Source organism: Ipomoea triloba, chromosome 8 (genome assembly GCF_003576645.1).
Source record: "Ipomoea triloba cultivar NCNSP0323 chromosome 8, ASM357664v1".
Classification (NCBI taxonomy): Eukaryota; Viridiplantae; Streptophyta; class Magnoliopsida; order Solanales; family Convolvulaceae; genus Ipomoea; species Ipomoea triloba.
In genome coordinates, this window is record NC_044923.1 from 4,284,479 (window position 1) to 4,299,412 (window position 14,934).

The 14,934-nt window shown below is 36.5% G+C and overlaps 2 protein-coding genes across 2 annotated transcripts; both read left to right on the plus strand.

The window, feature by feature from the left end:
• The first annotated feature begins 662 nt into the window (after positions 1 to 662).
• Positions 663 to 1,790, plus strand: LOC116027965. Its single transcript, XM_031269768.1, has one exon. It carries the CDS (start codon positions 768 to 770, stop codon positions 1,764 to 1,766), a length of 999 nt encoding a protein of 332 aa, XP_031125628.1. The 5' UTR covers positions 663 to 767; the 3' UTR covers positions 1,767 to 1,790.
• Positions 1,791 to 6,196: 4,406 nt separating this feature from the next.
• LOC116027600 (nucleobase-ascorbate transporter 7-like) lies at positions 6,197 to 10,214 on the plus strand. Its single transcript, XM_031269305.1, has 14 exons — positions 6,197 to 6,305; positions 6,632 to 6,729; positions 6,938 to 7,114; positions 7,221 to 7,321; positions 7,452 to 7,527; positions 7,687 to 7,746; positions 7,832 to 8,007; positions 8,125 to 8,221; positions 8,324 to 8,410; positions 8,486 to 8,544; positions 8,631 to 8,722; positions 9,232 to 9,309; positions 9,396 to 9,556; positions 10,005 to 10,214. The coding sequence occupies exons 1-14, from the start codon at positions 6,197 to 6,199 to the stop codon at positions 10,212 to 10,214; spliced, it is 1,581 nt and encodes a 526-aa protein (XP_031125165.1).
• Positions 10,215 to 14,934: the final 4,720 nt, after the last annotated feature.

Sequence of the window (14,934 nt, forward strand, 5' to 3'; positions counted from 1 at the left end):
GTGAAAATGTGTATTTAAAGGGAAAATGAAGAAATAATTGTATTTTTAATGGAAGGTGAGTATCGAGTATAGTTTATAGTGGAAGAAAGACAATGGATCGAGTTTCACCAGCCGCAGTGTGAGAGCAACCTATCAAAGTGAGGGACTCCTTGTGTTGTACCATAAGTAAAGGTCTAAAATCTGTCTTTGTGTCGAGCTGGACTATATCGGGCCGAGACGTGGAGCTCTTGAATTGGAGATTCAACTTTTTTGAGAAGAAGAGTAAATATATAATATATAATTATCATTATCACTGCACTGACCTAACCAATCCCAACCTAATAATTAACTTATACTTTCAGTCTGAATAAAAGGGGGAAAAAACTAAAAAGATAAAGCAGTGTCCAGGGGAAATGAATGAGGGAAACGATTTTCATGATCTCTGTATTGTAACCGATGGTGGGGGTGGGGGGAGATAAGTGTAAGCATGCATGTAAGCATAAGCCCTCGTGTAAACACACATGTCCTTTTCTGCAAGCTTCTCAAACACGTACCCGCTGTGCATGTCCAAGTGTCGTTTCCTAGTTTCATCTTCCCTTTCTTTCTTATTGGCTTCCCCTCTCCTCTTATACTATATATCCCATTCTCAATCGATTCCACAGTTCAATTCAATCATATATATCTCGCCTCCGGGTTGGGGAGGTTTTAGATGAGAGAGAGAGACGATTCTTGAAATTCCGGCGAGGATTCTTGAAATTCCGGCGGGGATTCTTGAAATTCCGGCGAGGATGATGCAGGCTGTGAGTCCGTATTCCGGTGGTTCCCGGAGTAAAGCTGAGATCTTGGCGAGATATAGGCCGATTGCGCCCAAGCCCGAGGCGCCCACTAGTCCATCTGATGATAATAATGCCTTGCCGGAGAGTATTAGGAAGTCGGCGTTTCTCCGGAATGTGTGGCCGCATTTGCAGGCCCGGCCGACCCGGACGCGGAAGCGCGGGCGCTCGGCTTTCGCCCTGCCGCCGTTGAAGAGAGCCAGGGCTTATTTCCACGGGTTTGCTCCGGCGGCGGCGGCGCCGCCACCGCCGCCGTATCATCAGGTATTGAACCCTTACCCCACCGGGTTTCCCCAGATTCCGATGATCCACCCGAATCTTGCGCCGGTTAAACGCGGGATTATAGAATCTCCGGCGGCGGAGCCGCCGCCGCCAGGAGGGCGAGTCCGGGGGATAGATTTGAACAGGGAAGCCGCCGCCGAAGCACCGGAGGAATTCGAATTCATGCCGCCACAATTACAGACCGTGATAATCACCCCGCACCCCGTCCGATTAATCGGCTCCACCGTTTTCGTCGGCTGCATTATCCACTCCGACCTGCCGGCGCCGGCGCCGGCGTCACTAAAAACGGCGGAGGACGTGGAGAGCGAGGCGGAGGCCGTGTCCCTCCCCGTGCTCGTCTCCGACGTCAATAACAAAGTCCGGCTAGCCAACTCCGCCTACAAGGAGCTGGTGGGGCAGCCGGAATGCCGCTGGCTCGACCGCCTGCCGCCGTTCCATAGCCCATGCAAGAGGATCTGCGGCGAGGTGGCCATCCAATTCTCCGACTCCTGCAATCTCCCCGTCTCCTCCAACAGATTCACGTGCTGGGTAAGGATGGAATGGAGCATTAACGGCAAGAAAACCACCATCGGAGCTTTCTGCGACGCCGTCAAGCTAGCTTGCCAGTCAAAAGACTACCTGTTTCAATGGAGGTTCCATACCTCCGACCATTCCTCCAAATCTGCGTGCTAAATTTCAACAACCTTAAATGCTTGTCCACAAAATTTCTAGTCTCGTCTTTTGATCAAGGAGGAAATTTCTTTTGATCAAGGAGGAAATTTCTGGTTTCCTCCTGGTCTGGTCAAAGACCAGGTCCGAGGATTTGTGGAGCTGGTAAATAGCGGTAAATGGTGTCATGAGTAAATATACTTTTGAAGTAAAGCTCAAGCTTTATATTTCTCCCAGCTGCTCAAATGTTTATATATTTCATATATAGATAGAGAGAGAGAGAGAGATTATATAGTCGAAAAACAAAGTTTGTTTAATTCATAAGCTGTTATGTTGTTTTAATGTTGTATTAGAGGACCTGCGGTTTTGTAATTTGAGAATAATTATTGTATTGTTAGAAGTGGAATATGATAGTGGTGAGCTTGATTTAAGGCTCATGCAAGGCCAAAGAAGGGGAACTGGAAGTCATCATCATAACATTATATTACTAGCTGGCCAGTCAAACAGTGATGACATATTGTGCGTAAGAATTGAAAGTAACTGTCGGCTTCATTGTATTCTGGTACGTGCTGTTCATCATCATCATCATCATCATCCTCGGATGGATGGATTCAACATGCATGTTCTTGACCAACAACAACCTATCCGGGATATATATGAATATATGATAATATAATGCATTTGACCAGAATGGGAAAAAGTTGTACCCTCTGCGAAGTTGGTCGAGCAGTTAATTTTATACGAAATTGGTTGAGCAGGATCGAAAAAGTTGGTTGAGCAGTTAATTTATAGGATTGAAAAAGTTGGTCGAGGGTCGAGTTGGTCGAGCGGTTAATTTAGTGAGTTGGTCGAGCGGTTAATTTAGGATTTAGGGTCTGAGTGGGTCAAGTAATCAATTTAGTAACTTCTAAGTGTTGGTCAAGTAATCAATTTAATTAGTAACTTCAAGTGTTGGTCGAGTAATCAATTTAGTAATTTAAGTTTGACTCTCGAAATTGTCTATTTAAGTTTGACTCTCGAAATTGTCTATTGATCTGATGGTTGATTACAACTGAGATTGTCTATTGCTCTGTTGGTTGATTAATCAATTTAGTAACTTCAGGTTTGATTTGATGGTTGATTACAACTGAGATTGTCTATTGCTCTGTTGGTTGATTAATCAATTTAGTAACTTCAGGTTTGATTTGATGGTTGATTACAACTGAGATTGTCTATTGCTCTGTTGGTTGATTAATCAATTTAGTAACTTCAGGTTTGATTTGATGGTTGATTACAACTGAGATTGTCTATTGCTCTGTTGGTTGATTAATCAATTTAGTAACTTCAGGTTTGATTTGATGGTTGATTACAACTGAGATTGTCTATTGCTCTGTTGGTTGATTAATCAATTTAGTAACTTCAGGTTTGATTTGATGGTTGATTACAACTGAGATTGTCTATTGCTCTGTTGGTTGATTAATCAATTTAGTAACTTCAGGTTTGATTTGATGGTTGATTACAACTGAGATTGTCTATTGCTCTGTTGGTTGATTAATCAATTTAGTAACTTCAGGTTTGATTTGATGGTTGATTACAACTGAGATTGTCTATTGCTCTGTTGGTTGATTAATCAATTTAGTAACTTCAGGTTTGATTTGATGGTTGATTACAACTGAGATTGTCTATTGCTCTGTTGGTTGATTAATCAATTTAGTAACTTCAGGTTTGATTTGATGGTTGATTACAACTGAGATTGTCTATTGCTCTGTTGGTTGATTAATCAATTTAGTAACTTCAGGTTTGATTTGATGGTTGATTACAACTGAGATTGTCTATTGCTCTGTTGGTTGATTAATCAATTTAGTAACTTCAGGTTTGATGGTTAGTGAAATTGTTTATTGATCTGATGGTTGATTAATCAACAAAGATTGTTTTGGTTAGGGAAATTGTCTATTGATCTGATGGTTGATTAATCAACTAAGACTGTTTAGTAACTTCAGGTTTGACGGTTAGTGAAATTGTCTATTGATCTGATGGTTGATTAATCAACTAAGACTGTTTAGTAACTTCAGGTTTGACGGTTAGTGAAATTGTCTATTGATCTGATGATGTGAAATTGTCTATTGATCTGATGGTTGATTAATCAATTGAGATTGTCTGTTGGTTGATTAATCAATTTAGTAACTTCAAATGGTTAGTGAAATTGTCTATTGATCTTCAAATTATTTATAGATAGTCTAGGTTGATTTACTTCATTGTAATATTTTGTTAGTTAAGGTCCTGGATAGGTTATAGAGCATATTTTTGGGTAGTGGTGACATTTTTCCACTAGGGTCATAAGGCAACATATCTTTTAGCTTGAGATAATAAATTTTTCTAATTATGTTCACGAAATGGGTTTCCAACTCGAGCCTATCTTTAAGTAGATACGAAATGTGCCGAGATTTTGTTGTCGAGTGATATCAAGTTACACTCTTATATAGGAGGTTGTGGGTTTGAGTCTCAGTGGAGACAATATTGACTTTTTTGTGCTTCAGTAGATTGAGCGATCGGTCTCACAAACTTAGTAGCTAGCGGGGATGGGTTGTACCTAATAACACTGATGGGTCTCACTCAAAGTGTACTAGACTGAGTAAACTTTTTGGTAAATCTGTGGCACAAGATTTAAAAAATAATTTTATAAGAATCATAGTGGGGTTCAGTATAGCAACTTGATTAGTGTTGACTGATGATATCAAAGTTCATGGCAGCAGTTAGAATAGTCAGAATGCACTCACCTTGCTATGTATTAAAATAAAAATAAAAAATCATACATTTGTATAAAAAAATTATATTAAAAAACCATAAATTTGGTGCACCACACTGCTGAAACACAGAAACAGCGTATGTTAGAAGGTTCTAAAGTATAAATTTATTATTTCTTCCATCTTATTATATTTGTTTCACTTCTTTTGTTTTTTTTTTATCCCTAATAAAATAATAATGTTTATTTTTCTAAATTTTAAGTTAGCCATTGCTATATGCACTAGTGATTTTTTGATTTGTAACGTAAATTCATAAAAATCTAATCATATATACATTGAAATTGTAACGGTACATTTAAATCGTACTTATCTGAATCATACTTATGTGATAAAAATGTAAAATGAGCATGTTATTCACTATCTGACTGAGATTGAAATTGTAACGGTACATTTAAATCGTACTTATCTGATAAAAATGTAAAATGAGAATGTAGTATCTGTTCATAACTATTTTCTCAATCTGAGACTCGAACCCATCCTGTCCCACATGGGGGTGCAACCAGATACCAATAAACCACAAGGTTTTTGGCAATGAATTTTGATTTGTAACAATAAATTCATGAAATTTCAATGCTATATTTTGAAATGTAATTATCTATGATCTATATAAAATTATAAATCGTATTTATCTTGTGTGCATGTAAAATATATAATTTACATTTTATAAAGAAAATTGGCAATGGATATCAATCAAAATCACACCATCTTAATTAAATATGAATCATTTATGTTAAGCATATAATATAATATAATATAAACATAAATATGCAGTCCAACTATTAGCGTAGGCTTTTAATTTGATGGAGCACATGCTTCAATTTGTATCAAAGCCATGCAAAAGGTCATGGGTCATGGGTCTCAAAAGTAATCGGGTCGCACACGTGAGGGGCGTGTTGAGCATATAATATAATATAAGCATAAATGTGCAGTCCAACTATCAACTTAGGTTGTTAGTTGGATGGAGCACATGCTTCAATTATCTCCATTAGTTTTCCATTACTTATGAATTTTGATTTGTAACGATAAATTCACCATAAAATTTCAATGCTATATCTTGAAATGTAATGTGCTATGTAGAATTATAAATCATATTTTTACCATGTGCATGTAAAATATACAATTTACATTTTAAAAAGAAAATTAGCAATGATTGATCAAAATTCCACCATCTTAAATATGAATCATCTCCATTATTTCTCCATTACCACATGCACTTATGAATCTTGATTTAATTTGTAACGGTAAACTCATGAAATTCCAATGCTATATCTTGAAATGTAATGGTCTATATAGAATTATAAATCATATTATTTATCCCGTGTGCATGTAAAATATGTAATTTAAATTTTGTAAAGAAAATTGGCAATGAATGATCAAAATTACACCATCTTAAATATATATGAATCATCTCCATTATTTCTCCATTACAGCATGCACTTATGAATTTTGATTTGTAACGGTAAATTTATAAAATTTCAATGCTATATTTTGAAATGTAATGGTTTATATAGAATTATGAATCATATTTACCCTATGCATGTAAAATATATATTACGTAGTATATTATTATATTGTATATGAATATGAATGATATATGAAATACTAATATAGTCTAATACTAACAATAATCGCTTAAGCTTTCCTGTGTGTAAAGTTGATTGAGCTTCAAGAATGTCAGCAGAAGAATATAAGAAGTTTGAGGAGTTGAAGCCGCAGCCCCATGCAGTCACCGAGCAGCTTTCCGGCGTAGAATATTGCGTCAACAGTCCGCCGCCATGGTGTACGTTCTTCCTTCTCAAATTTCTGCTATTTTTTTTTTTTTTTTGATTGGTATGAAATCCTGTAGCAAATACCTGATAATGTGTACTGGGTAAATCTTGTATTGTGACATTAGCCGACAAAAGAATAGCAATGAGTTAAACCAGTTTAGGTTGTTCATGGTCAGCTCAAACCAAAAGAGCAATAGGACCTTGCGGTTACCAAGTTAACGCCGACTAATTTGATTGGGGTTTGCTCAAATTTCTGCTAATTTTTGCACAGAAAATGAGTTTTGAATATGGGGTTTCAGTTCCGAAAGCTGAAATTTTTCTTGTTTGCTTCATGCAGCAGAGGCAATGGTTTTAGGTTTCCAGCATTACCTGTTGACTCTGGGCAATATTGTACTCATCCCCAAATTGATAGTTCCTCAGATGGGTGGTGGAAAAGTAAGAATTTAAAGAAACAAAGGAAAAAAAATATTGCTTTTTTAGTGAGGAGGGAAACCCGCAGCCACGGTTGTAATCCTAGTCTATAAAGGATTACAACAAGGAGGATAAATTAATCTGGTTGTCCATAACTAACCGGCTCGAACCGATGTAACATTGTAGTTATCAAGTGAAATGTCTGATCAATTTTGGTGATTTTGGAATGCAGGGAGAAGAGGCTAGAGTGATGCAGACATTACTTTTCATTTCAGGATTAAATACGTTGTTCCAGTCCATATTTGGAGTAAGGTTACCTTCAGTACTAGGGGGCTCTCACGCCTACTTAATTCCTATAACCACAATTATCCAATCTAGGAGAAATCAAATGATCCTTGATCCCCACACGGTAAACTGCGTAACATTATATTTTCGACGAAATTAACATTGTTTCTGTTATTGAATTTTGTCTATTGTTGGTGAACAAATAAATGATTTATTGAACTCTACTGTAGAGGTTTCTGCAAACCATGAGGTCCATTCAAGGTGCCCTCATTGTTGCTTCTTGTTTTCAAGTCATTACTGGATTCATAGGCGTGTGGAGAAATGCCACCAGGTAGGTTAGTTTGTTGATCAATGTTAATAATCCTCGTATTCCCCCGAAAAAAAAAAAAAAAGTACATTCTTGTCTCTGTTGTTTGGTAAAGTTTAAGGTTAATGTCTGGATTTGTTGGTTTTCACCTTAGGTTTCTTAATCCTTTATCAGTGACTCCACTTATCACCTTAACCGGACTCGGCCTCTTTCATCTTGGCTTCCCACTGGTGAGATTTCTAAAGCTTTTGCCTCGTTGAGCATATAAACGCGAAATCTTACTATCAGCTTAGACGATGAAAGACATCTTTCAATTTGGGTGGCTTAACTTTTGTCCTCCATTAGTACTATAGATGGCTTTCAAGTCGTTTTTCAATTGTTGTGTGTAGATGGCAGAGTGTGCAGTGGTGGGAATCCCGCAGTTATTCCTCATAATCCTTGTCTCACAGGCGAGTTACAGGGCATTATTTTTGTCACTTTCGTTTCGTTTTTGAGTGTCTCTACTGATTCCTCTGAGTTTCGATTCTTCTGTAGTATCTTCCCGCGTGGTTGAAACTAAGAAGGCCTATATTGGACCGCTTCGCTGTGCTGTTTTCTGTTATGATTGTGTGGATGTATGCAGCAATTTTAACATGGAGTGGACCTTACAAGAGTTATTCAGATGAGAACTGCAGAATTGATAGCTCTCATGTTATTAGTGCATCGTCTTGGTGAGGGTTCTGTATTTCTGTCCCGCTATCTGCTAAGACTTTTAGTTGAAACGGAAAGCAGTTTCTCTGAGCTTTAACTGTCGGGGGTTTCCTTATTCAATCTGTGATATTCTGCAGGGTTCGCGTCCCTTTGCCATTTCAGTGGGGCGCGCCTTCTTTCAATGCAGGAGATGTTTTCGCAATTCTGTCTGCTTGTTTCGTTGCTTCCATCGAGGTCTAGTATAAGTTGTTCTGGCTGGAGATGTTACGATATGGCTTCTTCGTATAATTTTCGCTTCGTTTAACTTAAGGTTACGAGGCTCGTTTTGTTTTGCAGTCTACTGGTGTGTTTTATGCAACCGCGAGATATGGGAGTGCTACTCCAGTGCCTGCTTCCATCGTTAGCAGAGGTGTTGGCTGGCTGGTAAGGTCTCGGGACTGCACATTTATGTTTTATATATTATATATTCTCAACGCTCCCGAGTTTCAATTGCTACAGGGGGTTGGGACTATGCTCAGTGGACTTTTTGGTGGACTTACTGGCCCTTCTGCCACAGTGTAACAATCTCCACTCTAACAAAATTGTTGAGGATGATCAGAGCATATTTAGCTGATGAATGGCTTAACTTTTTTTGTTTTCTCAGAGAAAATGCTGGGCTTTTAGCATTGACAAAGATTGGTAGCAGAAGAGTTGCTCAGATTTCTGCAGCATTCATGATTTTCTTCTCCGTCTTCGGTATGCCTACTGATTCTTTCATATCCCGCTAGACTTGGCCCTTTACTGTTCTCTGCCCAACAATCCACCTAGCTACCAATTGCTGGACTTGACCCTTTACTGGTCTCCACCCAACAATTCACTTAGTCACCAATTGTTCGACTTGACCCTTACCCTTCACTGGTCTCTGATCTGCCCAACAATCCACCTAGCTACCAATTGCTGTACTTGACCCTCCACTGGTCTCTGCCCAACAATCCACCTAGCTACCAATTGTTGGATTTGACTTGGTCTCTGCCCAACAATTCACCTAGCCACCAATTGCTGTAGACCCTTCACTGGTCTCCGTCTAACAATCTACCTAGCCACTAATTGATGGACTTGGTCCATTACAGGTCTCTGTCTAACAATTTTTCCTCTTAGCACCTGCCAGCCTTAATTGCGCAACACGGTCTCTGAATCTCTGATACCTTTATGTTATGATGGCAGGAGTGAAACATCTAAAACCTGTCATGTTTTTGTTTTACCAGGAAAATTTGGAGCAATTTTTGCCTCAGTGCCAATGCCAGCCATGGCAGCCTTGTACTGTGTGTTCTTTGCATATGTTTGTGAGTATTCATTTCATCACTTCAGTACAGAAAAATCTGTTGTGGCAATAACGTAGGAGACCATCTATCTGTGTTCATCAATGCAGGTTCAGCTGGTCTGGGGTTTCTGCAATTCTGCAATCTGAACAGCTTCAGAACCAAGTTCATACTAGGATTTTCTTTGTTCCTAGGACTGTCACTGCCACAGTACTTCAGAGAACACCAAATGGTTTTCAACTCAGGCCCCATTCGTACACATGCAAGTTGGGTGCGTTTTACACTCGAATTCTACTACATTAACTCTCAATCTTTATTTTCTTATTATTACTTGTACTCTCTGATGGGCCAAATAATGATATGTTATCCTCATCAAGTTGGTCTCGAGAAAAATAGATCCCCACTAGTAGCTTAGTTGGTCACGATATGCCACGAGGAACCAGGTGCCAATTGACCCGGTGCCATTATTAGGTGGGAGGACTGGAGGCCAACTGACCTGGTCTCAAGAAAAGGGTCCCACCAGGTCCTCCACCTAATGGGCCGAGTCACTATAATTTACTCATTTACAATCTTGTCAAAGTTGGGATGTGGGGACCATTGAGGCGAGGATTTTGCTTTTTGTGGACACAAATGTCTACATCCAAAGTTAAAATGAGATAGTAAAATTTGAAAGTCAAAATTTCGAGCATGAATTTGATATCTGCTTTGAATGAGTGCAGTTTAATGATATAATGTCTGTCATCTTTACATCGCATGCGACCGTGGCTACCTCGACTGCGCTATTGCTGGATCGGACTCTCCCCGGGGATGATAGTAAAGATAATGGGACATATTGGTGGCAGAAATTTGTGGTATATGGCAGGGATGTTAGAAGTGATGAATTCTACAAGTTGCCATTTAAACTCAATAGGTTTTTCCCATCTTATTAGAGGGATGTATAATACCCAGATTTTGTTAACCATCTGATATTAGAAAATTGAAGCTGAAAATACAGGTAAATCTGGGTTAATATTCTACGGTTCAATCTATGTTAAATGGTGTAGCTTTCCACTTTGTTAAACGATCTGTAAATCGTGTTGCCACACTGTTATTCGGAAAATCATTTCTGTGTGTCAGGTTGCAGAGAATGAGTGGATATCCCTCTCCCTTTTCTTGTTGATTGTCTGATAGTTTAATGTATTAAATTCCTTTTTCAATATTCTACGGTCCATTCATAAACAAATTAAACAAAAGTGTCTCTTTTTTTTTGACAAGACAGAAGTGTCTCTTTAGATTAGATAAGATAATATAATTTCAAGTTTGACTCTTGGTATGAGTTGCTTATTGACCTTTTTTTTCTTTGAAGCGGTAAAACAATTTATATTGGTTTATTTTCTTTTGGTACTTTACTAGTTAGGGTGACATGACGAGTTTCACCAAAGCACACTTTTGAATACTTTTCTCTTAAATCAAAAGATAATAAAAACTCAAACACGGATATTATGGGGTTATTATTGTTAATGGAATTTACTTTATAATTTTTTTTGAAAAAAAAATTCTAAATATTGTCTCAGATGGTTTGGTCCATTTGATTTAGACTTATTGGTTTAAAAAATTCAAATATTATATTTTTACTTCGTAATTTTGAATATTTAATGTGAAATATTTGTATTATTACGTGATAATTATATCCAATTATTATATATTCTTTGACCATACAAATAATTCTAGCTCATGATTTATGTATTAGTTGGAGACTATAATGTTTGAACATAATTTTATATATGTAGAATGTTTGTTTGAAAAGTTTAATTTAAAAATTTTAATTTTATAAATTCAGCATTTTGAAATTTTATAAAAATAATGGATTGTATATAAAATATTTTTTTATTAAGTAGTGATTATTATTATTATTTAAACTTAGGTTATCTCAATTTCGCCGGACTAATTCTAAGCGAAAAGGACTCCGTCCAGGCATCCACCCCTAGAGCCATGCCGAGGTAGGTCTTTTCCATATACATGTTTCTAGTGGGATTCAAACTCGACCTCACATTGTCATCTTCAGTCATTACCTTTAAGCATGGTTGAAAAAATTGCTAGGCGCTCCCCGGGCGCTTGGGGAGCACCTAGTGGCTAGCGCCTAGGGTGCCTAGGCGGGGATTAATCAGCGCCTAGGCGCTCGTGTATTTTTTATTTTATTTTTAAATTTTTTAAAATCTGTATATATATTTTTTAATTTTTAATTTTTTAAGACTTCATAATTATAAATTATTTAATACTTTAATAGTTAATTCTAAAATATTAAATATTAACCTAAAAAACATATAGAGTTTGAACAATTTAGGGTTATTTCGCTCAAAACGATGTCATTTTGAGTGAAGTAACTCATTTTAAAAAGATGAAAACAACATCTAATCGGCCGACTAGGCGACCTAGTCGGTGCCTAGGCGGCCTAGCCGCCGGTGCTTAGTCGGCCGCCTAGACCATCGATTATGGTGATATTTTAGGCGGCCGGCCAGCGCCTAACGCCTAGGCGGCGATTAATTGGTGCCTAGACGGGATTTCTGCAACACTGCCTTTAAGTAAGGCAACAAACCAACTACAAATATAAGATTTCATACATGTTTTAAAAATACGGTTCAATGTATTTTCATGTTCTTTCTTTTGTTAGACAAAGAGAAAAAATATACTCCGTAACAATCTTCGCAAGGATAGTGTTCTTTTCGTTTTGAAATGTTGCCTTCAAAATTTGCCAAAACTCATTCGAAAACGTTTTTGTACCGTTTCCTAATTAATAATAAAAAAAAAAGTTGTAGTGGTTTTTAAATTAATTTTTAAAAAAATGAAAACTTGTTTCTGGACCAATTTTTACAGAAGATATTGACATTGTTTAGTTTGCTAGATGAGCTAGAAATTATACTTTTTTTTTATTATAATATAAAATGTTAATGAAAATATAAACTATTAGAATGTTTAAATTACCCATTTAAGTTTAAAAATATATTGAAGTTTATATATTTGTATTTTTTTATTTTAAAATGACTTTGTGGTAATTAGTATTTACTATTTATTAATGATTTAATGCACTAGTTTTATTTATTATTTTAATATATTTTTAATTATAAAATATTTAATATTTATGCATATTAAGAAAACAATATTTATAAATATAACCTAACTCATAAAATACAGTATCTTACTTTAGAATGTTCATTATTCTAACATGTGCAGGAATAAGGAATTCTTTTAACATCAAATGACATCGGTTGGAATCGTGGTCCTGTGTGGACCATAATTTGCCAACCTTGTTTTGTTTTTGTTTTTGTTTTTTTTTTTTGTTTTTTTTTTTTGCATTAATATTTGCAATCCCTCTGTGTCCCTATATGATGCTTTTTTGAACAATAAAATTCAGAAAATAAAATAAATAAAAGGATGCGAAAATTTTGCTCTCTGGAAAAGATCTATTGTTTCATTGTCCTTTTTGGCTTTTTATGTCCACTCATTTTCAATATTATTGATTGCTTATATGCCTTTGTGCCAATAATAATAATAATAATAATGACTTGGATTATTATTATTATTATTAATTCTAGTCCTTATTGAATTATGACTCAACACTAATGGGATGGTGGAATTGCCCTGTTTGGTAAAATAGTTAGCCTATTCATCAATTTTGTCTTATTTGACCACTATTAGTTTTTTGACTTAGTTAAAAAATCAAACAGCTATCAGCTAACCGTTAATTTACCAAACACATCTCTACAATCTGCTAATATTATCAAATAATCATACCTTCTAACCTAATCAGCTAAGAGCTAACCACCATTTTACCAAAAACTGCCAATGTGACTATAAGCAACTTATTAAGTGGTTAAAAGCAGAAAGTATATCCTAGAAGCCAATTTTGAATCTGATGGATGGTCATCAATGCATGCAAGGCCAAGCTATAAGGAAGCCACGAATTGCTTTGTTGGAGCGAGTCTTCAAGTTCTTCCTCGGGGTGTGACAGTTTCGAGTATCTCTCCTTCTGTTCTTTTACCAACTTTAATTTAGTGGACGACAATTGAGGCGATTCAATTCAGTACCGAGATTTTTGTGGTAGTAAATGAATAAAGTACATAAGGAGATACAAATGTCATGATATTTTATAGAATTGAATTTTTTCTTTCCATAATTGGAGAGATGAGGGAGGTGGGGTTGAAGATTTGACTCCATTGATGTGGACTTGGATTCTTGTCCAAGGCAGTATCTTTGGATACATGGATGAAAATTGATGCCACAAGGTGTTGTGACTTTGGGAGAGGAGGCTAAGGGTTTGATTTTTTAATTTTTTTTTTTTGCAAAAGGGTTTGAATAATATTGAAAGAAGATGAGAGAATGGTTCCAATAATAAGCCTCCATTTTTAGCCCTTTTCCCTTTCAAAGGGACCACCCTAATAACCATGATCAAGCACAGCTGCAGCTTGCAGAGCCCATACTTTGCATCACTGTACCTTAAGGTCAAACTCATGGGAAAGAGATATAGAGAGAGAGACAGGACTTTGTGCTCTAGAAGACAATCATCATTGATATTATTGAGCTTTAAACTATAGATATGTTTTGTGACCAAAACTTTAAGTTGACTTCATAGTTTATACGACTTATATATAATATCATGTTCTGCATACCATTTTTTTTTCTTGGAAAAGGTTCAAATAGGCTTCTAAACATTTCACCAAAAGTTAATTAGGTCTCTAAACTTTTAAAATGTGCAATTAAACCCTCAAACATGTTAAATTGAGGCGATGAAGCTCAAAAATAGGTAAATGACCTGTTATTTGTATCAGTCCGGCGACGACTTCCGACAACCAGCAACGATCATCTCCGGTGGGAAGCGACCTTTCTGGTGGCCTTCTCCCAGGGAAGGTCGCCTTCTTCGGCGACTCGCCTGAGAAGGTGACCTTTTGGTCACTGGTGATATTTTCCAGCAATTTTTACCGTATGATTGTGTCATATCTTATTGTAATAGTATCATGTCGAGAGTACAATCATGTAAATTTTTACTAATACTCAAAGCAATCGTATATATAATTGTATCGTATATGATCAACACCATTATCTCAATGAGTACTATAAAAACTTTTTATTTTTTTAAAATGTATATTTACATGATGGGGTCAGATATAAAGGCAAGCATTAAAAAGACAAAACCCCATGATGGAAGGTTGTTTTTCTTGTGGAAATATTTGAAAGGAAACAAAAGGAAAATGCAAAATTAAATTGGTTAGTTCTACTACCCTCCAATTTGTGGATGGACCTCCCACCCCAAAAAAGAAAAGGAAAGAAAAATGGAGTGGTTTGGGGAGGGGCAAGAGGCCAACAAATTAAAGGGCATGATTGTGTCATATTTTGTTGGTAATAGTATCAAGTAGTGGGTACAATTAGGAAAATTAAGGGCTCCTCTAGTACCCTTTTGTTGATATGGAAGGAGAGAGGGTTGGAAAGAGAAATAAATAAATTGCGGTGTTTTGATTATAATGATAGAATTAATAATAAGATAAGGAAATGTGAGAAAACTTAAGAAATTGGGTATTTTAAATAAGTAAAAGCCCTATGGTGAGGTTATGTTACATTTTAGAAGAAATTACATAACCTGAACAAAACATGAGAATTTTATATTCCTAACTAAAT

What these genes read in the sequence shown, in the direction of transcription:
- LOC116027965 (XM_031269768.1), top strand. Translation starts at nt 768, where the DNA reads ATGATGCAGGCTGTGAGTCCGTATTCCGGTGGTTCCCGGAGTAAAGCT.
- LOC116027600 (XM_031269305.1), top strand. Translation starts at nt 6,197, where the DNA reads ATGTCAGCAGAAGAATATAAGAAGTTTGAGGAGTTGAAGCCGCAGCCC. An exon ending in GTTATTAGTGCATCGTCTTG is followed by an intron (nt 8,008 to 8,124) that starts GTGAGGGTTCTG and finishes GATATTCTGCAG; the next exon opens with GGTTCGCGTCCCTTTGCCAT. An exon ending in TGTGTTCTTTGCATATGTTT is followed by an intron (nt 9,310 to 9,395) that starts GTGAGTATTCAT and finishes TCATCAATGCAG; the next exon opens with GTTCAGCTGGTCTGGGGTTT.